The sequence below is a fragment of the Struthio camelus genome, chromosome 23, assembly GCF_040807025.1.
Source record: "Struthio camelus isolate bStrCam1 chromosome 23, bStrCam1.hap1, whole genome shotgun sequence".
Taxonomy (NCBI): Eukaryota; Metazoa; Chordata; class Aves; order Struthioniformes; family Struthionidae; genus Struthio; species Struthio camelus.
In genome coordinates this window covers 3,245,105-3,268,291 of record NC_090964.1, presented here as the reverse complement: position 1 = coordinate 3,268,291, position 23,187 = coordinate 3,245,105, and the positions used below count along the sequence as shown (strand labels likewise).

Genomic DNA, 23,187 nt, shown 5'->3' with positions numbered 1-23,187 from the left:
CCATTCTGCTGTGGTTTTCACCATTTATTGTTTTCTCTTTCTGCTTTCTCTTTGATCTTGCCCTTTCAAGCAGAACAGGGAGTGTTGGGGTCTGTCACCACCTGGATTAATAACAAGCCTTTCTGGAGAACAGCCCTATAACCACAAAGGGTATGGAAGGAACAGGGCTGCCCAATGGACACAGATCTGTTATGTCGTCATATTCAGTGCCATAAACTTGGAGCATGGAGATTTGCTTTTTTCCTCCCATAAACCCTTCCTACTGTTCTTCACAGAAGGTGTCCAGACAAAAACTGCCATCCTTTCTTGTAATCATTAAATCTGCTTCCCAGCCTCTTTTTATTTCTTTAGGTTAGCTGCCCGCAGCTGGCTTCTGAAAGGTGGAGGAGGCCACCTAGATGCTGAGGTTCCCTATTGGGGAAGAAATTTCATAGTCTGAATATGCACTTACTGATCCACATCTGTCCCGTAGTAGTGTCACTGAAGTTGCCAAGATTAGTTCTACATAAAGTGTTCTACCTGTATGATCAACGTAAAGGTTTTTGTTAAGATAAGCAAAAATTGCAATCATGCATCTATTTCCAGATGTTTCTTTTCAACAACATCATGTTTTGTGTTCATTGTGCACTGACTCTTCACTGTTGGGAAGAGAATGGTGTGGAATCACAGTGCATGCCTGCTGCAAAGGGGGAGGCTGTAAAGTTCACATCAGAACAGGTGTGTGCTGCCTGCTCCAGTGATCTCCACAGCCTTAAGGTATCCAACTCTTCTTCCCTTTCTACAGGCTTTCGTCTGAATGCCTCCTCTTGGCCAATGTTTCTTCTGAAGACTCTGAATGGAGCAGAGATGGCTCCCGTCCGAATTTTTCACAAGGTATGTTACTTACCATTTGTGAAGACATCCATATAGCATGTCCCCTTTATTGCAGAACACCAAAATCACACCTAGTTTCTTATGTGGAAACTGCTGATCCCAGAGAAGAGAGAGTCAACAGTGCCCAGCTTTGTCACAGTACTGTTTTTTAGGACAGAGCTGTATATTTTGCAGCTGTGTTGTGTAGCAGGTGTCAGGATGCAGACTGTGGTATACAAGAAAGGGTTTCAAAGCTTGGGCTTGAGAAATTTGCTTGTTTTTCACCTAGGCTGCAAGTGCTACTCAAAGTCAGGAGAAGCAAAGTAAAAGTCAGCAGCTCTCTCTGGAATGTTTTATTGTACCAGAGATTGCAAGGAGTGCAAGCACCCTCTATTGCTTGTAAGATAGCCCTGCAAGTATGGCTTCTTAGTGTGTATTCTCATGCCTTAGTGAACTCAGAGAGAGACAGAGGCCAGTCTAGAGTCATATGCTGTGGTACAGAATGGTTGGGGCAGCATTACTATATCTGAATCTGGAAGACCAGGAAGAACAAGCCCCAGATAAGGATGGCTAGTGGATTTCTCGCATGTCTAGCAAAGCTGAAGGTGGGGGAAGAACAATGGAGAGAGATTGTTACATCTCAATTTTTCCTGCCCTATCAGAGACATAAGGTGAGAGTATCTCACAGAGACTAGTTGGAGCTTTGTTGTGTGTTGCATGACAGAGTTGTCACAGGGTGGCCATGTTGAATTACCACTGTCTGGATTTGATCTAGCAGCCTGGGGATCCCAGAGCAGCCAATAATGGACTTTGCTAAGTCTTGACTTAAAAGACATGGTTGCATAGCTGGGCTAACTTGTGGACTTCTAAATTGGGGATCAAATCTAGCCCAGTAGCTCCCTTCACCTGCTCGTGGAGGTGAGTTTACTGATTGAGGGGATAGCCCCAGTCTGGGGAGGCACTGGTGTATCCTCTTTGAGCATCTTTTCAACTTCTCCTTGTAGGAGCCACCATCTCCATCCCAAAACTTCTTCAAGACAGGTATGAAGCTGGAGGCAGTGGACAGGAAGAACCCTCACTTCATCTGCCCGGCCACCATTGGGGAGGTGAGAGGTTCTGAGGTCCTCATAACATTTGATGGCTGGAGAGGTGCCTTCGATTACTGGTGCCGATATGATTCCCGGGACATCTTTCCCGTAGGCTGGTGCTCGCTGACTGGAGATAATCTGCAGCCTCCTGGAACAAAAGGTAAGGTCCACATTGTTGCTTAGCTCTCTTCCTCTTCCTCTGAAACTATCAAAGGACAGCAACACAGGAACACAGGCAGAGACTAGCAGGAAGCTCATCTGGGTGCTCTTTCTTGCTTTGTTACTACTACTTCCCATGCATTGGGGTACTCCCTTCCCCCTCCCCCGTACCTCAGCTGTCAACTTCTAGAAAACCTTGTAAAAAGGCACAGATCACTGTATCTATTAGCAGCAAAGCGGAGAGCCTAGAAACAAAAGTATTAAGTAACAGCTATTCTTAAAGGGCAGGGTGATGGCTTCTTTTCTGGAGGGGTGGAAATAGTGTGTGACCTTGCTAAGCCCTGTTCCTTTTTAGGAATTTCCTCAGAGTCTTTTCTGTGTCTCCATGATGCACACATTCCTAGGGACCTGCTCTCCGGTGGGGCTGGGCTACTTACGGCTATAATAAGGGAATAATTTGAACTGTCTGTCTTTAAAGTATCTCTGTTTCTTGTGGAGAAAAAAAGAAGTGAGACTGATGGGGATGAGATCAGTTCTAGAATAGCAAGACTGCGGCTGTTTGTACTTCTGACGGTTACCTTGCTCTCTACCTTACACTGTAATCTCTGCTGGAAATTTGGAAAAAGCAGGTCTGAACCAAGTAATATCTTCCTCGTTCCTAGAGCGATGAATATTGGTTAGGAATGGTATTGGGAAACTTCCTGTCCTGCAAATGTGTGAGCGTTGGCTGTTGAGAATTTCAGATGTCGCTAGCTTGCTGTGATTGACGTTTTGTTTAAGGACACAGGAGCTGTCATTGTCCCCATTCACTGCCTTCTGGTATGAATATGCTGGCTGGCAAGTCCAGTGCATACTTGTAAATGAAATTAGAAGCAGGAGAGCAACCTCTCCATCTGACTTGAAGGATTACTTAGAAAAGGCACTTCTCTGATCAGACTGTTGCTCTTGAAAATCTAGGATAAGTTTGTGTTGATCGATCAGGCTAGTGCTTTTCTGCTGTTCTTTGATGTGAGCCAATGCAGTTCTCAGTGTTAAAAAAGTCTGTGTCAGGGTGGATTGCCTGCGGTAGTCTTGCATGGTCTATGTACAAGGCAAGCTGTGAGCTCTCCTGGGGTTGAGATGATTTGTGTTATGATTGGAAAGGCACTGTCTCTGGATTTCTGCATTCAGCCTTGATCTTCCCAGCCTCTCCCTCACTTCCTGCTGTTTGTTTGCATCTTGCCTGCTGCCACCCTGTAGGCTCCACGGAGCTGCTGTGTAATACTCATTGCTGTTGTTTGAACTCTCCAGCAGCAGTACTCTAGAGTCAGGGGTTTTTGCCCAGCTTCTTTGAGGCACTTCTCAGGTGCTTCCCGAATGGCTAAGACATGTTTGTGTTGGGTAGGAGCTTTTGTCCGAGCAAACTGGAGGAGTTCTGGGGATGGAAGATTTCAGGTGCAATGTAGAAGTCCCGTTTGCAGGAGAAATCGCGATTTCCATTCCAGTTGGCAGTGTCTTGTGTATGCAAGTCCGTGTTCCCTTCCAACCTTTCTCTGCTACAGGCTGAAGCTGTAAGCAGGCCAAGCATCCAGAAATAATGCCCGTTCATGAGAACAACACTTGTGATAACTTAGATCCTTCTTAGGAAGCATTTGCTCACCCTAGTTGGCAGGTAGCAGTGACAGACTTTTCCTCTTGCATTAGCTAAGCCAGCAATGACTCTGCAAGTCCTAAGTGTGTAAAGTAATAGTGGACTTCTAAAGTAGGATCTCCCCATTCCCACTCAGAGGCAGCCTTTGCCTTCAGAGATATTTCTACTGTCTTTGCCATATTTTTCAACTGCTAGGGCTGGCACAGGGATTTGAAGAGGTTATGCGAGTCACTCAAAAATGCCACAGAGTCAGGATCAGAGTTGTCTTTGTGGTATTTTACTTTCCTTTCTGTGGCAAGATTTTTCTTTCACTCCCTCCCTTTCCCTTTCCCGTTCCAGACTTTCCAATTTCCACTTTGTGGGATTAAACCACAAGGAGGGAGTGCTGAGAATTTTTCCCTTCGGAAATTAAATTCCTGCCATGTTCCTTTACTCCTCAACCCTGCTTTGTGTGAGAGCTGAACGCACTTCTCCTAGAGCCAGTGAGTGCTGCTTCTGGGGGAGCTGGAGGAGGCTTTGTCGGAAAACGATCCCTATCTCCTGTAGTTCCAGGAACTTTTTCCCTAAAGCTTCCTTTTGTGTCAACCCAGAGACTGAAGGACCACAGTGAAGTTTGGGAGATTCGCTTTCCCAGAGGGAATAGCCCTTAAAGCAGTCCTTTCCCAAAGGAGAGTGAGGGGAACTTGCTGTGCAGAACCATCCATACTAACTGCACTTACACTGGGCTCTGCTACTGTTATACCAGATTGACCACAAGGTACAAGGAGGGTGAGATTCAGCACTTGGGAGAGCTGAAAAGTCCTGTAAAGAGTTAACTCTTTTGAAACTGATGGCCTCACAGGGCTGAGCGAAAAGAGGCCTCATGAAGTGAGCTCATGTTAAGGGGAAACAGAACTTCAAAGAGGCCAGGCATGTTTGTTTAATACTGGTAACTTAATTCAACTCTAATCTGTCGCTTCTGGTTGTTGCCAGCAGAGGTGGAGGAGAGCAGGGCTTCTCCTAGGCGCATCCCCTCATTGGCTCCAGCAAGCCTGAGGGCCTCCCGCTCTCAGCAGTGTTTGCTTAGCTGGAGCTGCTGGATGAGGGTGGTGGTGGAGCTGGGAAATAGCCAGCCATCCTGAGGGGAGCTTTCAGGAGGGCACATGTGTGTGAAGGGAGGAAAGGGAGGTCAAACAGCAAGGAGAAACAGCTCTCAGCTCGTCAGGTTGGTAATTATATCCCTGTCAGGATGGGCTGTCTGTGCGATGGCCTGCTGGAAAAGCTCAGCTATGCCATGCAGCCAGATGGCTGTGGGTTCCCAAGCTTCTCCTGAATCTCCTGTCTCGATATAGCACAGCTTGGAGCTGGGGAGGGATTTCAAATAAATACATACTGCAGGTGAAATGTAGCTTTGGGAGGATTTGCACACAAGAGCTTGAGCTGCAGGAGAAGTCAGGAGTGATCCTGATCCCCTCTGCTCCATGCCCTTTTTATCTGCCTGTGGGATGGAGAGTTTGGAGTTAGGCTCTTCTTGGATTATGGGGCCAGCTGAAAATGAGGCAAACCCTGTCTTGTACTTTCTTCAGTTTCTGCACACTATCTTAGCAGCAGTCAGAGAAGCTAAGCCATTTTGACTTTCCCAAAACGAGGAGAGTTGTTTTATGGATGTTCATCAAGCTTCCTCCTACTTCCCACCCAAAGCAGTGATGCAGAAGCAACAGGGCACTCCTAGTTTTATCTCTTAACAAGCAAACCCCCAGTGTCTACCCCCAGCACTCCGCTCTTCACTCGTAGTATACAGTATCTTATATGAATTTTCATGCCTCTCACCCCATGCTCATATAAACGTATTCTGGGCTCTGAGGAATCTAAGGTGGAGGTGGACTTCTTAAACAAAGTGCCTGTGTTGGATGGAAGTTTTGACCTCTGCTCTAAGAGTAGACTATGTTAGTGATAGTTTCTGAAGTTATGTTGCATAGGAGGCACTAATGACTTGTAGGTTCACTTCAGACTTTTAGAAATTAGCTCTTTTTGATTGTTTGTGGAAGAGCTGTTTGCACTTCAGTTCCTACTGAATCAAGCAGTTGTCTTAGAGAAATATTAGTCTACCACAGCACATACACACAAAATAGCTGAATTAAGATTGCATGGGGAATCTAAATCAAACTTATCACAAGGGATTTTAGACTTCCTTGTTGCATAGTATAGTCGGAACTTCAGACTTAGGGCGAAACAAAGGCGGATGCTCTTTTGCCATCTTCTTTAGGTATTGCAGCGCTCTAAAGCATGGCCAAAGTGCTCTGTATGCACATTGCTAGCGACCCCCATTTTTTCAGTAGAAGGCACTGAAGATAGGTTGGATAGGGAAGGAATTATTCCCCTCTGCCAGGCCTGGGTGCTTTTCCATTTGAGTCATATAGCTGAGTCAATATGTGCCAACTAATACTGTAGCAGATATGAGGGAGAAGATGCTGTGTCTCTCAAGCTGTGAGCTTAAAGGTTTAGATTAAGCTGTGACTCACATGGTCATTGTACTAGTCTGTTAGGTAGAAGTGTAAATTGGGGCAAAAGTAGAGATTGAAGGAGTAAAATATATAGGTCACATAATACTTTTGTGTTTTCCATGCTGCTTAATTTTTCTAGACTTCATACTCCTTGGGAAATCTGTGAGTAACTTATGCTTTCATTACTCTTAAACAGGAAAAAGTAACAATAGTGTTTTCAGCTCACCAAGTAAGCAGAACAGAGATTTGGAAAGCTGTTTTGGAGAATCCTTTTCCATTATGAACAGTAGAGAAAGTTCAGTGCTGCCGGAATATTATTAGAAAAGACCTGAAGATGAAGATTGTCACTTATTTACTTTAAATCACATCTGGAGAGAACATGAGCTAGACACACTGAGGTGCAGCCATTAAGGTTCAGGGCAAAACAGACTGAAGAGGGAAATATGAGACTGTGATAAAAAAATCACTGAGAAGGAAGAAAGAGATAAGAGACTGGTTAATGATTGTAGTTTCTGGGGGCAAACTACTACTACTACTACCCTCAGCAAGGAGGGAAGTATAAGGGAAATCCCCTTATCAGCTGAGGCATGGTCTTGCAGACAAGGAATGCATTTGGTTCTTTTATCCATGGGAAAATTAAATTTCACAGACTGGAGGAAAGTTCAGTCCTTTGTAGCCCATGCAATACCCATTGGAAGAGGATCTTTGAGAAGTTATTTTCCTTTCTGAAGTGGTTCGTGGCATGTAGAGCTGTGAACACCCTGGGGGAAAAGAAACCAAATAGGGGCCATGTCGGGTACCTCTGTGAGGTATCTTCAGGCCATAAGCTCTTCCACGCAGGGAGGTGATGGCTCTGCTCTGGAGAAGCAGACATCAAGCGCAGTTTCTTGTGGTAGGATGTAACCTGCAGCTAAGGAGTCTTTACAGCTTGTGTCTGAGGGGGATAACTAGGTAAAGGGATATAGGCTGGCAAGAGGAAGCTGAACAAAGAGAAGATCCGGGTTTTCTTTTTAAAACTGTTGATTGTGGGAGCAGGCATCTGTGAGATTTTCTGCAAAATTGGAATGTTTGCACAGAACATGCAGAACTCTCTTTCCACTAAACAACAGCTTTAAATTCCAAGGACATGGATGTGTTTCTCTAGGTTTTATGCTACAGTATCAGGAACTTTAACTGTGGCTGACTTCACGCAATGTGAGGAGTTTACAGGAACCCCCCCAGGACCCCTCTTTGTATAGCTGAACATTGGTGGCTCTGCGTTATTCCAAATGATACTGCTGTTTGGAAGATGCTGTGGCAGGGATAGTCCTCCCTTGCCTCTTGGAAAGCAGCTCAGTTTCCAGGTCCTGAAAAATCCATCACAATAGATTTAGTCCATACCTGGATTAGGACTTCCCCCCTCTACACGCACACGCATGCACACATCTACTCCACTGTCATAGCATCGCTTAAGTCTATTCATCCATGTTTAGTACTTCACTGCTGGAGGGCAGGGAAATATAACCCCCTTTAAAAACATGAAATTGCTGATACACATAGACTGCAGCATCTTGCCCAATCACAAGTATTTCTATCAAAATCTGCAATTTGAAAGCTCTTGGGATATATCTCTGGCTGATGCTAAGTTCCTCTGGAGTTTCTTGGCCCTATTTTATGGAGGTGGATTTTTTCACACCTTGTTAGATCATTCTAGAGTGTAAGTAATAGAGGGCCTAGTGGTTTTGTGCTGGGTTAGCAGGGTATCTAAGAGAGGCAGCAGTGAAAGTGTTAATGTTGGGCAGGCTGGGGCTGGAAGCAGTTCTGGGCTGTATCGAGCGAGCTGGAATTCGGAGGAGTGGAGTTTCTGCCTTGGCACGAGCCCAGCTGGCAGAGAGGCTCCGAGCCCAGCCAGGTCGGAGAGAGCTAATAAAGTACACATCCTCTTGGTTGCTGCGCCAAGGCCAATGAGAAGTTGCAGTAAGTGCACTGAAGACCCTGGTACTCAGCACAGTTAAACAGCAAGCATTTGCCTTGACTCCCTTTTTTCCTCGTCTGCTGTTAGCTGTCAGCATGCTGCTCCCTCTCCATCTCCATCTCCAATCTCAGGATTGGCTGACTTGAGAGCATTTCCCTCTGCTTGCTAATCAAGCAAAAGTTAACAGTTTTACATAGTTACCATGGGAATATTTTGAAGTGGAGCTCACGTCCGCTCCTGGACTTACCATCTGTTGCATGCTTCATACAATCAGCCTGCACTACCAAAGACAGTGAGCCCTGCCTGCAGGACCTGGCCTGCCATTGTGTGGGTGTTGCACTGTGAGGCAATAACTCCAGGTAACAGAAAGTCAGAAAATGCTGACCCTGAATAGAAAGTTCATGAAGTCCTTCATCTCCTTCATCCCTTGCCACTGTTGCTGCCATGTGATTCATTCATTTAACTGCTTGGTGTCTTCATATGAAGATAATGATCAGATGCTAGATGTTCCTCCCAGAGGCAAAGGTAACATGTATTTTATGACTTTTCTTTATTCTTGACATTGCTGTGTTTCTCTTACTCCTCTGAGGTTAGAACACACATGTGGGTGGAGGTGCCTCCTCAGAAGTAGCTGGCAGGGTAACTTTCAGCTCCTGTGCTTTAGTGTTTAGAAGAGATAGGAAAATATTCATTACTGTCACTTTAGGACTCTGCAGTTAAAAAATGAATTGTGATTCAGAGCTCATACAGCAAGCTGGCTGACACAAAGCCAGGTTTGGGAAGCTGGTGGGAAGAGTGACACAGTTGAGTGATGTCTGTTTGTATTGGGATAGTTGGTTGGGGATGGGTTTAGGACCACACAGGTAGAACTTACACATCTTAATTTTCTCTTTTATCCCTGGAGTATAGCGTACACACAGCCATAGTAACTGAGTATCTCTGCCTTTGAGATTACTATTGGAAACTTTCAAGCAAAACTCTTAAGCCGTTTGAAGCACAGAATCAGGGTATTTAGCGTTAATCCCTACTCAGCTCTTCCCAGTTAAGAGAGTGAAACCATTTTAAACTTTAGTTTTAAGTAGCTTCTCAAGGATGAGGAATTCACTGGATTGTTGGGGATGGCAGGAGCTCTGGGACAACGAAAAAATCAAAAGCAAATTAAATTGGTGAGGGACAAAGGAGAGGGGATTGCTTTGAAGACCACAAAGCTAGAAGACCACAAGAGTCAGGGCGTTGTTACAGCTCCTTTCTGAACCCATAGCATAGGCATGAAGGTATGACTGGATAAGGAAACTGTGGGTTTTCTTTGATATGTATCCTGGAATAGTACATTGGTTTTGGAGATCTGGGTGCTTCTGGAGTCTGGAGAAAGTAGTCCAACCCTGCAGGAGGGCGTGCTGCTCCCCTTCGTCCCTATTCGGCTGCTGACAGTGCATATGGTTCACAGTGGGAACAGCAAATCTGGCATGTCAGAAGCCTGATATTGTTGCGTGATATCCTGAGGACTAGCAAGAGCCTCTGAAAAGAGAGGAGCTGACTTGGGAAAAACGCAGTGCAGGACTGTAGTTCTGCATAGCTTAAGGTTGCTGCTATTTCTACCGTACTCCAGTTTGTCCTTAGAACCAGTATCTCAGTCATCCTCCCAACTCGAATTTTCCTCATGCATTTTATTCTAAAGTTTTTCCACAGCCCAGAGAATCTGGATTTTATTCAAGATGTTTCTTTCCCTTTTCCATTCTGCATCCTGCCTAAGACAGATTTTTGAAGTCTCAGAGCATTACTGAATCATCATAGGACATTTCTGTAGGCACGTCACTGTTGGAAACCTTCCACGCTTCTCTTTGGGTGAATAAAACAAGGATTGCTATTCTGTTACTGCAGGGACTTTGACTAGTAAAAACACTTCGCTGTGCTTGGTTTCTCCTACTGTTGAGCTCCCCAGTTGACAGTCTGCTTGCTCAGTGCTTGGCTGCATGTGTATGTGTTGGTTCTTGGTATGTCATGTTTAATGCCTAAGTCAGGCCCGTGCTGATGGGATGTGATGCAGGATTGTGCATGAAGCTTGTTTTCTCCTAGTGCTCAGTGGTGATCGTTTATGTGGGAGAGGGAAGACATTGTTACAAGAAACTGTGAGGCCAAAGGTCTAAATGCATTTAGGAGGGAATGAGGCAAATGTAAGGAAGGAGAGCAACCCATCGCTTTTATGTCTGATGGTCTAAATGCAGTATCTGGCTCAGGAAGTCCTGAACTGCTGTTTATATATGTGACTTTTTTCTCCTTGCCTGACCATCCTTTATTGCCACTTTTGGAAACACAGTTAAAAGGGCCTGAAGTGTGCACAGTAAAACAGTCTCTGTGCTTTTAGGAGAGCCACTGAGAGAACATTGTTTCCCATGCTCGACACCTAGTTCCCTTTATTACTGCCCAAATTTTATGCAGGCTGTTCTGAGCTAGGAAAGGCAAAACTTTGTTATATGATAGAGATCTATAATCAATGTTAGGTGAGAATGTCATGGCCAAACCTGCCTCTAAAGGGAACTAATGTAGTTCAGCCAGGTTGAGAAAGCTTGAGGGCAAATGCTTGAGGTAGTTTATTGCATGTTCTTCAAGTCAGTCAACAGAACTAAAACTGGAATTGAAGTATGTTGTTCTGTACCATAGTATTTTGCAGCGGGAGAATGTGGTCTTTAAATAGGAATAGCTGATTAGTCATGTGGTCTAGTTTCAGCCAGGGTCTTGAAAAGCTTATATGGTGGCCAGGAGCAGGGAGTGGGAATAGAACACAGGCATTCTACTGCTTGGTTATCTATTCCAGTTCAGATTTAAGGTGTTTAAAAAAATAAGTCCCACAGACTGAATGACCAGTTGTGTTTGGAGTGTGTCGAGTGAATTCCTGGAGCTTACCTTTATACTTTCGTTGTATCCCAAGAGAATCCAATTCATATGTTCTGAGATTGTTCCACAATGTGAAGTAGTCACTGGGACGTTCATACCAAAAGTGCACTCCAGCTCCAAGGGAAATAGTTTAGATGAACCCTAAGCTGCTTAGCTTTTCCTCGTCAAGGAAAAGCATGCTGAGTATTGCCATATGCAGTGATTGGAGGAGAGAATTTGAGTTTGGTTTAAGGACAGTACTGGGAATTTGATAATGCTAAGCTCTGATGGCCTCCAAGGCTGGTTCATCACTTAACCTGCAGGGAATAAATTAACCCTTCCGGATCAGCTTCTCTGTGTGTAGAGAGATGATTCTCCTCTATTTGAGGAGATGATCTGCTGCAGAGAGGTCCGACAAGAAAAAAATCAGCAAATCTCAAAGTGTTTTAAACAGTGAGTTAGTAGTAAGTTGAGTTAGTAGAATCCCACATCGAGGTTTAGGGCTCCCAGTCTAGTTTCTGCCTTTCACCAGCACACAGATGCTAGCTTATCAGTCACAGTAGCTTGGTCACTCCTAGGGGTGCTGTTTTGGATGAGGACAAGTGTAGGAGGAACCAGAATGGTGACCAGACCTTTTTTTTTTCTTTTTTTGCAAAAGCTTAACTGTATATAGCCTTTTATATTGGGACAGTTACTGAGCTAAGCAGCCTATGTACAGATGGAAGAAATGGGCCTGATCCAAATGTGTATATCTTAAACTGTTTTTTCCAGTGACACCATGGCATCAGGGTCATTACCTCATCTTCTAATGACGTACTAACTAATTTCTTTTTTTTTTCCTCCCCGTTATTTTGCAGAGGGAAGGGAAAAACTGTTGAGCTCAGATTAAGTTCTGACCCTGGCTTTGGTCAACAGAGAGATATGTTGCTAGGGTATGCTTTTTTTTTTTTTTTTTTTTTAAATCTAGGATCTTAGTATTGAATACACAGCCCAACTTGTTATAAAGATAGGACCTTTTCCAGCTCTTCACAGTTGTCCTCTTGATCTTAGATATTTTTATAACTTTTGAACAGCTTTAAAAAAGAACAAGAGCTGGAATAAACCGCACCCACTTACCAATCTCCTTGTTCTTTGTGCACTGATGTGTTCAAGGTGTTCTGCTAATATTTAACCAGGAAGCCAAAGCTAAAAAAAAGAGCTTCAGAGAAGATCAGAACAAGCAGAAACCCTAAGAACAGTACTGAATAGCCAGAGTACTGCAGAAGTGTAAAAACATTTTGATTCTCAGCAGGGCTTTTGGAAACCAGCTGATAATCAGCTCCTTAAGGCAGAGGAAGAAAAGAGGGACAGAAGACATAATCAGTCAGTAGGTTCACTGTGATGGCCTATCGTGCCACATACATTAACATAAAGTATGTCCTTGAGCTGCTTGGATATTAATAGCAGTATAGCCATGCCATTTCAAACTTTCTGCATGCTGTAAATCTGTGAAGAAACTAGTGGACTCTGTCATGCTACAGCTATAGTTCAGGTTAGCTTGATTGTGCTTGCACAAGCTGAAGTCTTACATGTTCGTTACACGTCTGCATGTTAGTTACATCCCAAGATAATGGCACTGTGATTTTCTTGAGGACTACTATATGGGTGTCAGTCATACCTGATACTTTTGGCATGTGTTTCTGGGTGCAAGCTCAGAAAGCTGCTGGCTTCTCCCAGGGTATAAAGGCTGGAAATAGCTGTAGTATTATTATTTTCCTGAAGTATGGAAATGAGCTTATTTGAGTTGCGGGTATCTGTGACAGGATCAAAGGTTCCAGCTCTGCTCGTATACCATCCACTGAATAACTCTGGGGGTTCACAGCTGAGCTCTTAAAGTTGCTGCTGGAGTATTCACAACATGCCCATGGGCACTTTAATGCAGATCTCAGCCTGCTTTAACTGTCTGCAGGAGCAGCACAACTGATGCTGTGGTAATCAAATCCAGCTTGGATATTGAAGTTCACAGATTTTGACTTGATTTTGTTCTGATTTAGCTAATAAACGCTGGCTCCAATTCTCTTGGAGCTCCCTGATTGCCTGCGTATGTCTTCCATCACCCACTAGTGCGTGCCTTCAGTCGGGAGCTTGAGTTTCAACTCTGAGCCTTTTCTTACAATAGAAATGGCTGGCCTTTTTCATAGTTCAGTTTCTCTGATTTTATTCCATAGTTTTGCTTCCCAGCTCATTTAAAAAAAAAACACTGTTACACGAACTTTATTTTTCAGCAGGCTGGAGAAGATATGACTAATAAGGAAATCATAACAAACAAGAGTCAAGGTTGCAATGGAGCCAGTTATATATGAGATAAGAGGTAGTGGGGTGGACACTGCTCATTTGAAATGCGAAGAGTGTGATTGGAGGCAAATTTGACGTTTGCTTGTCCTTTATGTTTGAACTGTATGCCCCCGTAGGCTCACTGCAGCTTCTTGTTCTCTGACCTGGTGGTTGGACTAAGAAGAGGAACTGTGTTCCAAACTGGCTGAGAGGAGCTGATAGCTGCTGTGCTCTGGGCTATGCCTGCAAAAGAGCGTCTAATTGACCTCGCAGAACTGAACCCAAAATTAAGTTGTCTGAGCGCTGGGGAAAGGAAGCAAGCAAGCAGGCAAGCTGGCCCGAATGGGCTGCAAAGATTTCAGGACAGTGGCTTGCAGCCATGAGTACTTCTCAAAGGGGGTGGGGTGAGCCCACTGTGGGCTGTAATTCCATTGAGGGCTCCCATGCAATCCAAATCTGCAAGCTAGAATCCCTTGAACCAGAGGGAAATTTAGTCCCACTGTCCAGAACTGCCACTTTTCTCTGCAGTGTAAATCCAGGTTCCGGGTCCATTCCCAACATATTCTTTCTGTTCCTTTGTTTTGCCTTCTGTGAGTGGGAAGAGGGGATGGCAGAGAGAAAAGGGGCTAAAGAAGCAATGTGCTGGTCCTCCAAGCTCCAACCAATTACCTGTATGAGACATTTATGGTTGATTGTACAAATGTTCCACAGCAAGTGTGCCGAGAGCTGAGGGGTTTGTGAGCTGCTATTTGGGGAGAAATTTCCTTGGCTGCTTAAATGGTGACAGTCATGATGCCACTTTCCCTTATCCAAATGCTAATGTTTGCAGTATTTTTATAAGAAAGATCCATGACTCAGTTTACGTGCTCATTTTATAATGCTACCCAGTGGATATAAAGCAGTTAATTTCTTTTCTGTGCTGGAAAGAAATGTGATTTTTGAGGCGTAAGTAAATCTGTATGTTCGGCACTAAACTGAAAATGGCTTTTCGTGAGGACGTTTACTTGGACATCCTTGTTCTTCACAGTGCTGTCACTGTCTTTGTCTCTGATCATGAGCCAGTCACTTATCTTTGTTGATTTTGCCATCAGCAGAATGGGGATTATGCTGACCCCCCAGGGCATTTTAATAAATATCTACTTTATGTTGCACATCCATAACACTTGTCACGCAGGGTCTTAAAGTAGTTTCCCTCCTTAAGGAGTATCTGCATGTATATGTTTATATTCTAAAAAGCATCAAGAACTACTAAATAACTCACTGCTACCAAGGGATCAAGGAAAACTTGAAGGTAAGAGAGCATCTCCAACCAGCGTCCATGCCGGAGACAGATTTTCCTCTACCTTTCTTTTCTCTACCTTCTCAAGCAAGGCAGCAGTCCTGGAGCACGTATCTCTGCCCACATAATAAATAACAGAAAGCTATGGCTGGCAGTGCAGACAGCTCTGTATAAACTGCTCCCTCCTGGCTTTGCCGCTGTTACATCACACTCTTGTCGGTGAGCAACGTGATCCACAAGCTTTTTCCTTTTTCCAGCGTAGCATGTCTCCCTGCTTCTGTTGTAACTGTTACGTCTCTGACAGCTTCCTCCAACCTAGAGAAAAGCTTGCCTTGTGGACTGAAGTATTATGGAAGAGGCTTCAGAAGGGGATTGTATTTTATCCAGAGCTCACCTAAAGGTATAGATGTAAGATAGAAGTCACCTTTCATTGCTCTGGTATTTGGCAGATCAGGGTCCTGGACAGAATAAAAAAAAAAAAATTTGCAATTGCATAGTTGCATTGCCGAAAAGGAAATGGGTTGTGCATTAAGGGTTACCATGAATCCAGTTGTGCCTGAACTAATGCTGGAAACTAACTAAACCCATTAAAAGATGTTTTACATTTTATGCCAAATAGGAAGGCCAAAGTGGTGTGAAGGGACTTTTAAAAATACTCAATCAAAGCAAAGAGTTTTCTTAACGGGATCAGTGAGGGATGGACTCGGGGTAGCTCCTTGGCACAGGCCAGACAGCTCAGAATACAGCAGTGGCAAGTTGTAACTTATCCTTGGCTGCTGTCACTGGAGAGACTAACTTTGTGGAAATGAGAATCCAAGGATCATTTGCAAGTTTTGGGAGAGGTTATGTTATGTTTGGTTGTGTTTGTTTTAACCAGCCTAATAAGAACTTATATTCAGTTGGTTTCTACCATAACATCCAACTGTCTGATCTCTGATTTTCCAAAGCTGAATCTCTTACCTTAGGTTTTCTTGGCCACTGCTGTGCTTTGAGCTGATTTTGCAGAAGTAGTATTACATCCTCAGCTTCTTAGTCCTGAATTGACCACCAGTCAGCTCAGAGCCCATCATTTCATATCTGAAGTTGAGTGGTTTTCTCCATATTCACTGCTTTGGATTTATCAAGGCCATTTTCGTTTCAAATGAACAATGAATGTTCCTCTGCCATTTTATTGCCCCATCACTCAGTCTTGTTAGTTCTCACGGAAGTTCCTCACAGGTTGCCACTGTCCTGTCCACCCTGGAAAGCTTTACTCATTAGAAAACTTTCTCACCTCACTGATCTCCTTTTCAGATCACTCATGAGTATGTTGAACAGTGCACATCCCGGGGCAGATCCCTGTGATTCCACAGGTGACCTCTCTCCTTTGCAAGAATTGACCATTTGCCCCTACCTCTTCTAACCAGTGATTAGAAAACCTGTAGAATCCCTCTCTCTTATCCCGTGGCTGTTTAGTTTATTTAAAAGCCTTTGGTGAGGAACTTAAAAGCTTGTTGGAAAGGGAAGTAGGCTGTGCCATGTTTGTCCATGTATTCATTGACCCTTTCAGACTCTTCCATATTTATAAGTCTGGATTTCCAGTACAGGAGCTGTACTGACTCTTCCCAGGTAGGTCACGTTCATCTTGGGGGCCATGTTGTTGGATAAAGCCTCAGTTGTTTTTTTGGAAAATGTTTTAGCCAGATGCACGTTACGCTTCAGTAAAATCAGCTACTTGGTTTTGTAAATGAGAGGGTGAATGCAGTAGACTGTGATACATAGAAGGGCAGTCTTGGTGTAATAGCGGTCTCTTCGGGTTATAAGTTCTGGGAATTTGGTTTCAGCCTCTTTATAAGCAGACTCTGCAGTTCCAGAGTAGTCTTTTTATTTAATTCCAGCAGAGCTGACAGCTATTGTCAGTTATTATGGTTCATATATCGGTGTATATATCGTCTAGTGGTTATAATTAGAGGTAGGACACTTGGGGACGTTTTGCAACACTATTATTGGTCTAACACTTCAGGCAAGTCACTAAACCTCCAGCTTTCAGTATGTTGCCCAGCGTCTTTCAGAGATGTATTGCAAGGTGTAATGAATGCCTGGGAAGATTTTTAAGATCCCTGGCTGAACGGTCTTCTGAAAGTGCTGAGTGTACTTACCAATCTGGTTTAGGGCACACAGGAATGCTGCCTTGAGAGCTGTAAATGTAAGACTTGAATGAAAATCAAATAACAGTTGCTGGTATGACTGACTCATGAGGCTTTTCTTTTTTAGCTGTTTTATTTTTGTAAATAAAACAACCATAAAAAAGCCACAGCTTGCAACAGTGTGTTGTACAGTAGCATCTGCAGTGCACAGAGCTCACCCAAACATATGCAGAGATTTAAAATAAGAGAACAGCTATTCTAGCAGACCTTGCAATATTATTAACCTGTAAGAAGTGGGAGACTATCTTGATAAATATTCATAGCCTTTCTCAGATTGAACAAATACTAAGTCATTGCTTTAGTTTTTAGTAACTGCTTACTAAGTTAGTTATATAAATCTGTACTACATCCATACACATAGTATAGGGATGTTCTGCCCAGAAATGGATGTTAAAATGCAACCCTGATCTTGAGGGCAGTAGCTGATGAATAGGATAAAGGCAGCTTTAGAGACGATGGTTTCGCGTTTTTGTGAGCGCTGCTGCGTGGTCACTGGCCGGTGAGATCTGAGAGGGGAATGTTCAACAGAGCATCCCATGACTTCTAGTAAAGGCAATAGCAAATGTCCATAGTTGAAACTAGATAAAGTTTAAATAATAAGAAAATGCATCTTTAGGAGTTAACATAACTGCTCATGATGAGAACATCTAGAACGTGATGAATCATTCAGCGCTTGGGTCCTCTTGCTGAATTATCGTATTAAGTATATCTTCTGACCTCTCAGCCTTAGCTCATGCAGAAATTTTAGGCTGGAGAGTATGAATCCCAACAGCAAATAATAGATTATTAGAAAAATTGCATTCTGACTTTTAAATTCCAGAATTTGGAGGATTCCTTGCAGACAGCCTGTTTCTCCCATCCACGCTCTGGCCTTCTACCCTGTGCTTAATCCTAAGAGCTTAGGACTTACTAAAGCTCTCTCTACTCTTGAGCCTTATTGGGCCCCGTATTTAGCCTCCACACTTGCTTGTGCTGGACTGTAACGATCTCGTCTGCTTTGTGAAGACTCTCAGAGCTTTGAAGCTTTCCCATCTTTCTCAGAAACCGAGCCCTGATTCTTATGCAGCTCCAGTGTTTAGGAGGTCTAGGTTTGAACTACTGCATCCAGACAAGGGTTCAGCCAGTTCTGAACAGAATTTTCTGTTCTCTGGCAAATTTGCTTATCTTAAATGAATGTGCTTCTCTGATCCATCTCTTCTGTGTCACATTCTTGGCCATGCAGTGCTTATGACAAGAGGGGCAATTGGAGCACAAAAGAACCAGTGGCCACGTTGCCTACGGGCAGTTCTTCAAGCTGTTTTAAAATAGAGATGAATGGAGTTTTCAGTCTTCTCAGAAACCAGCCCTTTTATTTTGGGACACTACAGCAGACATTGTTAGTATACCTAGACAGAGGCGGAGAGTGCTGTGAGCTATAGCTGCATCACAGAATACAGTAATGCCTAGCACTTAAGTTGGAGATTTCAGCTTTTATGGTGCGGTAGCTGTTCATAAATGCAAACTATTAAATAGCAGGTGTATCCGAAAGAAATGTAGAAACCTTTCCCCATCTTAAATTATTCTTCTCTATATTTTCTCACATGTGTTAGCTTTTGTATTCTGATTCCAAAGGCTTAAATTTGTTGTCTTCAGGTTCAGACAAGCCTGAGAGAAGCATCGGAATGACAAATACTGCTTTCTAGTATTGGCTAAAGCTCAAAGTGTGGACAGCAACTTGTATTTTATGAATTCTCATACAAATAATAGTTTGGCTTATAGTACTGTGTGCAGCTTCAGGGACTGCTTGTGCTGTAAGTCAGCTGACAAAGGTTATTATATGGACATAGGAGACAGTGTCCAAGTCCTGAATTTTCTGTGAAGTCATTTTGTTTCTACAGGAATTTCATGACTTTTTAAACTAATCCTTCAGAGATTAATAACCCAGTCAGTGATGTCCATCTTTTCTTTGGTTGTAAATTCAACAGGTTTTGGTCCTGCGTCTTTAGTGTGATGTTTCTCACTCCAGCTAAACTGCTCTAATACCAACAAGCAAAAAGAAGAGCAGTCCCATTCTTTCACGTTCTGCTGTATGTCCTCACCTGCTCCCTTATCCTGACCCTGATGTCTTTCTGATGCAAAGTGAGACGAATCAGTGAGCTGGACCAGCAGAAAACTTACTTTGATTAGTTTTCTGTTTCAGTAATGAGCTGAAATAACTAACCATAGGTTCAGCTCATAGAATCCCAGAATAATTTAGGTTGGAAAGGACCTCTGGAGGTCATAACGGCCCAAAGCCTCTCCTTGAGCACTGCCAAATTGGAATTGCGTTAGGTTGCTCAGAGCTCATATGAGCACAAGAGCCCTGGGGCGGGGATTTTTCTCAGTGGCACAAACTGTTGATTTTTGGAAGTGGAGTGGCCCAACTTAGTTTTCTGAAAATTTGCCTCCTCTTTGTGGCTCTCTGTGGGGTCAAGACAAGCAGTAGTGATAGTACAAGGGCAAAGGAAGGGAGATGCTCCCTGGCAGCTGCTTACTGTTAGGTAAGCTAAACTTAGGTTAAGTAACGGTTGCTTAGGAAAACTGGCCCTATAAACAGCTGAAAAAAAAACAATAAATTGAAGCTTTTGGCAATGAACAGTGTGTGGGGAAATGGTTTACAGCTGTGAGATAAGCACAGTTGGTGGGCATCATGAGCAAAGTTTTAGTGCAGCAGTGAAAGTTGCTGGTGCGTGCTCTGGTAAGGTGAGCAGGACTGAGCGCTCTGCATCGTTCCCTCCTGCGTTCAGTTTGGAGCAGTTCCTTTGGTGCTGTGTCAGCCGCGTTGTTTTGGGGAACTTTTATGCTTTTTCCGTAGGAGTTTTGCAACCTAGCAGTTTCCCACTTGTTAAAACTCTCTGAGGTGGCCTTACTTTATACTGAAGTTGGTAGCGCATCTTGTGTGGTTCTTGACCAGATGGGGAGATCCCTATAACATCAGGCACAGAACTCCAGAAGGAAAATTAACAGACATCTGAAGAAGTCTTCAGGATCCTTTAGGAAGCATCCAGTCACTGAAAGTGGTTATAAATAGTAAGAAGATAACAGTTTATTCAGTCAGAAATCTGTGTTTTTGTGACTGCATAGTTACACTTCAGATATAGCTGGCAGAATTACTCCCATTTTAAAGTGGCTGATGTCTCCTTCTTGTGAAATTGATTGCACGTGGCTCAGCACATCTGGTAGAAACAAGAGAAATGAATTAGCACAGGCTGGTGTTTTCTCAGATTCTAGTTAAAATAAAACCGAAAGCCAGACAAGGCTGCTGAATAATGTCAAATCATGAAATTATAAGACCCTATTTCATTAAATCACTCCAAGTCACAAAAATGAGTGTGTGCATTATGTAAACCTCATTGAAGCAGTCACAGAGAAAATATTTGTGTATATTCAGCAATGCTTTAAATAGTATATTCAACAGTACTATTGGGTACAAAACAACAGCCTTTTTTTTTTTTTTAAGTTTATTTATGCTCTGAATTAACTACACATTTAAATGTAACTTAGCCCATTTCTTTTAGCAGTCTTCTCACCTGTAACAGTGCTTTCATTCCTGAGGGAGCCACAGCCGAATGTGCTAATGTGAGAGTACAGAAAATTATTCACTGCTTCCAGGGCTGGGGCTTGAAACTACGTGTCCCTTCAGAGAAGGTTTGGATAGTGTTTGCCAGTAGGGGCTGGCTGTTTGTAGCAGCAGTCTCCAAACTGATTTAGGGAACTTCATGGGGAAACTCCTCTGAAATTTCTGAATGAAATGAGTTTTCTTAATGTATTATCTGCTTGTACATTGTGCTTGCTTTTATTTCTCTACAAGTAAAGCAGCGATTCCTCGAGCTTGGCAAATAAACACTCCCTTGAATATCTTTACAACTGAAGTGAGAAATAGATTTTTCTAGCATTTATTCTAACAAATGAAGAAATAATTCTTATTACAAAATTATAAAAGAGAAACATAGGGAAAGCTTGCAAATTTTGAGTTCACTCTGACATCAGTCCTGCCTTGACTGGCACTAGGATTTCTCTGAGACATTTTGTAAGGCTGGCAGCCAGGGTTGCGGTTCAGCACGTCTCTGTCTACTGCTTCCTAATTTGGCCTTTTCTTTTTTTTTTTTTTTTGCCAGTAACACACTGGGATTTTCTGGTTGCTTCACAGCTTGTCTACAGAATCCTGGATTTCCCTTCAGAGTCAAGAGAAACCCCATTGTCCTGCACCTTTGTTTAGGCTCTTTAGTGTTTGTGGGAATTGCAAATGAAGTGCCCCCAGTTTTGATTTACGCATCCCTTTGATGTTTAAAAGTTTCTTTGAAGTACTGACTCTTCTACCTGTGTTTATTCTTGTTCTATCAACTCATGGGATTTTTGCAAATCCTTTGTTATAAATATTTCTCCACTGAGATCACCCATGCGCATGTATGGTTGCAGGGCAGAGCGATTCAGCTATCAGTAACTATTACATCCCTGTTGTTCCCCTCTACCAGCATAGCTCCATGTCAGAGATCTTGTGTTACACTGTCACCTGTAGCAGTGTGACAGTGACAGTGTGTCCTGGAAAATATTTAATTGTAAGAAGCACTAAACTTAAATCACATTGATGTCACTGTATTTCTTTTTTTACCAGCAAAGTTAATGTTTCTGATAATATTATAATCTCAAACATTGATAATATTATAATCTCAAACATATACTAATAAAACCCTATGACTCTACTTCCGCAGTCATTCTCTGTGGCATAAAAAGACTTTACTTTAGAAGTAAACATTACTGAATGACTGTGTACTTGCCTCTTGCACCGTTTACAGAACCCTGGTTGCACTAAAGCAAGAAAATTAAAAGTTACGTGTTCCATAAGTCTTACCTTGCTCATATAACAAATATAATGGGGCTAGTTCATGGATGCGCTGTATATTGTGTTATTTACATCACTGCAAAGTAAGTGCACAGTGGGTGTAAACCACCTGCAAGACAACCACAGAACATTTTGCATTTTAATTTTTGTGCAAGTTATTCGTATAAGTACCTAGAGGTACTTATAAGTACCTACTCCCTAAGGGTAGAGTAGTGACAGTAAATTTCATCATTTCATAGCAGTGAGCTAAAGTGTACACAAGATTTACTAAAGATAGCAGTAAATTTTGGCAGAGGGAGGACTGGAACCTGGACCTTTTCCACTGTAGCTCTTGACCTGCGTGTCCTAAATATACCTCTGCTAGAAGACCTTGCTGTGGCACCTAGTTCATAGGCTGGGAGTTAGACTCCCTTTGCCCTCCTGGACTCACTGGTCTCTCTGAATACCCCCTCCAGCAGTGGAGCTGTGCCCTGGCACTGCGTACGAAGCAGAAATGCCGAAGTGGCTAAAAGACCCAGTGGCTAAAAGTTTCCCAGAGAGAACCTGGACCTGGAGGAATGCTTCATCCAAGTTTCCATATTCTTGAAGTGTTTTAGTCCTGCATTGCAATATAAAAATTTGTCCTGTTTTAGAGCTACCTGAATGAACTAACTTCTCCGGCTTTCTTGGACCTGGAAGCCAGGTCCTATATAGTCTCAATGGAGAGGGCACAATGAGACCCCAAAGTCAAATCAGAAGAACAAAGTGGGGTCCTCCACCTCCGGTGGCTTGTTCATGTAAGGCCAAAGTAAGATGCCACTGGTGGAACTTTGTACAGATCTTCACATAATAACCATGCCATTTGCTTAGTCTGTGCTTTGGTGAGTAGTGAAGTAGTTAACAGTGGTGTCAGCTAACTGCCTTTTGTCTGGAATGTCTCCTGACTTGAGTCTTGCTGCTGTCACCTCGCAGCCCACTGATCTTCTCCAGAGCTCTAAAAGTTGTACTCAGCTCAGCTTGCTTCTTCTGAGCTGTACACAGGAAACAACTTTTCTGTGCCAAGGGAATGAGTCTTTGCTCAGAATAACTACTCATAAAACTCTGTAGAAAAACCTTAAGACATTGCTTATATGCCCACAGTTGTGCCACCATCAGTGTGTTGCATCCTATCCTGGTATCATTCGTTCATTACATTCTGTTTCCTTTTCCAAGATTTTCTTTCAACTGTAGCGTGCTTCACTTCAAAAGACTTTTTTCTAATTCAGAGACGCATTTGCAAAAACACAGTGAGGTCTTAAGGTCTGGCAAACAAGACATCCTAAAGGTCACTGTGCGTTTTTTCAAAATCTAGGAGGGTTTGTTTTTTTTTTTTCTTTACAACAGAAGTTTAAATCTGAAGGAAACATTCATCTGCTGAGCTGGGCCAACTCATCTCCAGCCCAAGGCAGAACTTGGCAAAGGCAAATAACCAAATTTAGCGGGGTTGTGGGCAAATACAACAGAGACCTGGTGTTGTCATGGAAGGTTTG

The 23,187-nt window shown here is 43.1% G+C and overlaps 1 protein-coding gene across 8 annotated transcripts in view; it reads left to right on the top strand.

Annotated features, from left to right (window-relative positions):
* SCMH1 (Scm polycomb group protein homolog 1) overlaps positions 1–23,187 on the top strand; it is an 86,752-nt gene that overhangs the window by 38,398 nt on the left and 25,167 nt on the right. For all 8 annotated transcript variants that reach the window (XR_011136001.1, XM_068917374.1, XM_068917373.1 and 5 more), the window contains 2 exons: positions 785–873; positions 1,857–2,100. Coding sequence is in view for 7 of the 8 variants with exons in the window: in XM_068917374.1 (XP_068773475.1) it covers positions 785–873; positions 1,857–2,100 (333 nt within the window). In the remaining variant the exon portion in view is untranslated. The remainder of the gene's footprint in view (positions 1–784; positions 874–1,856; positions 2,101–23,187) is intronic.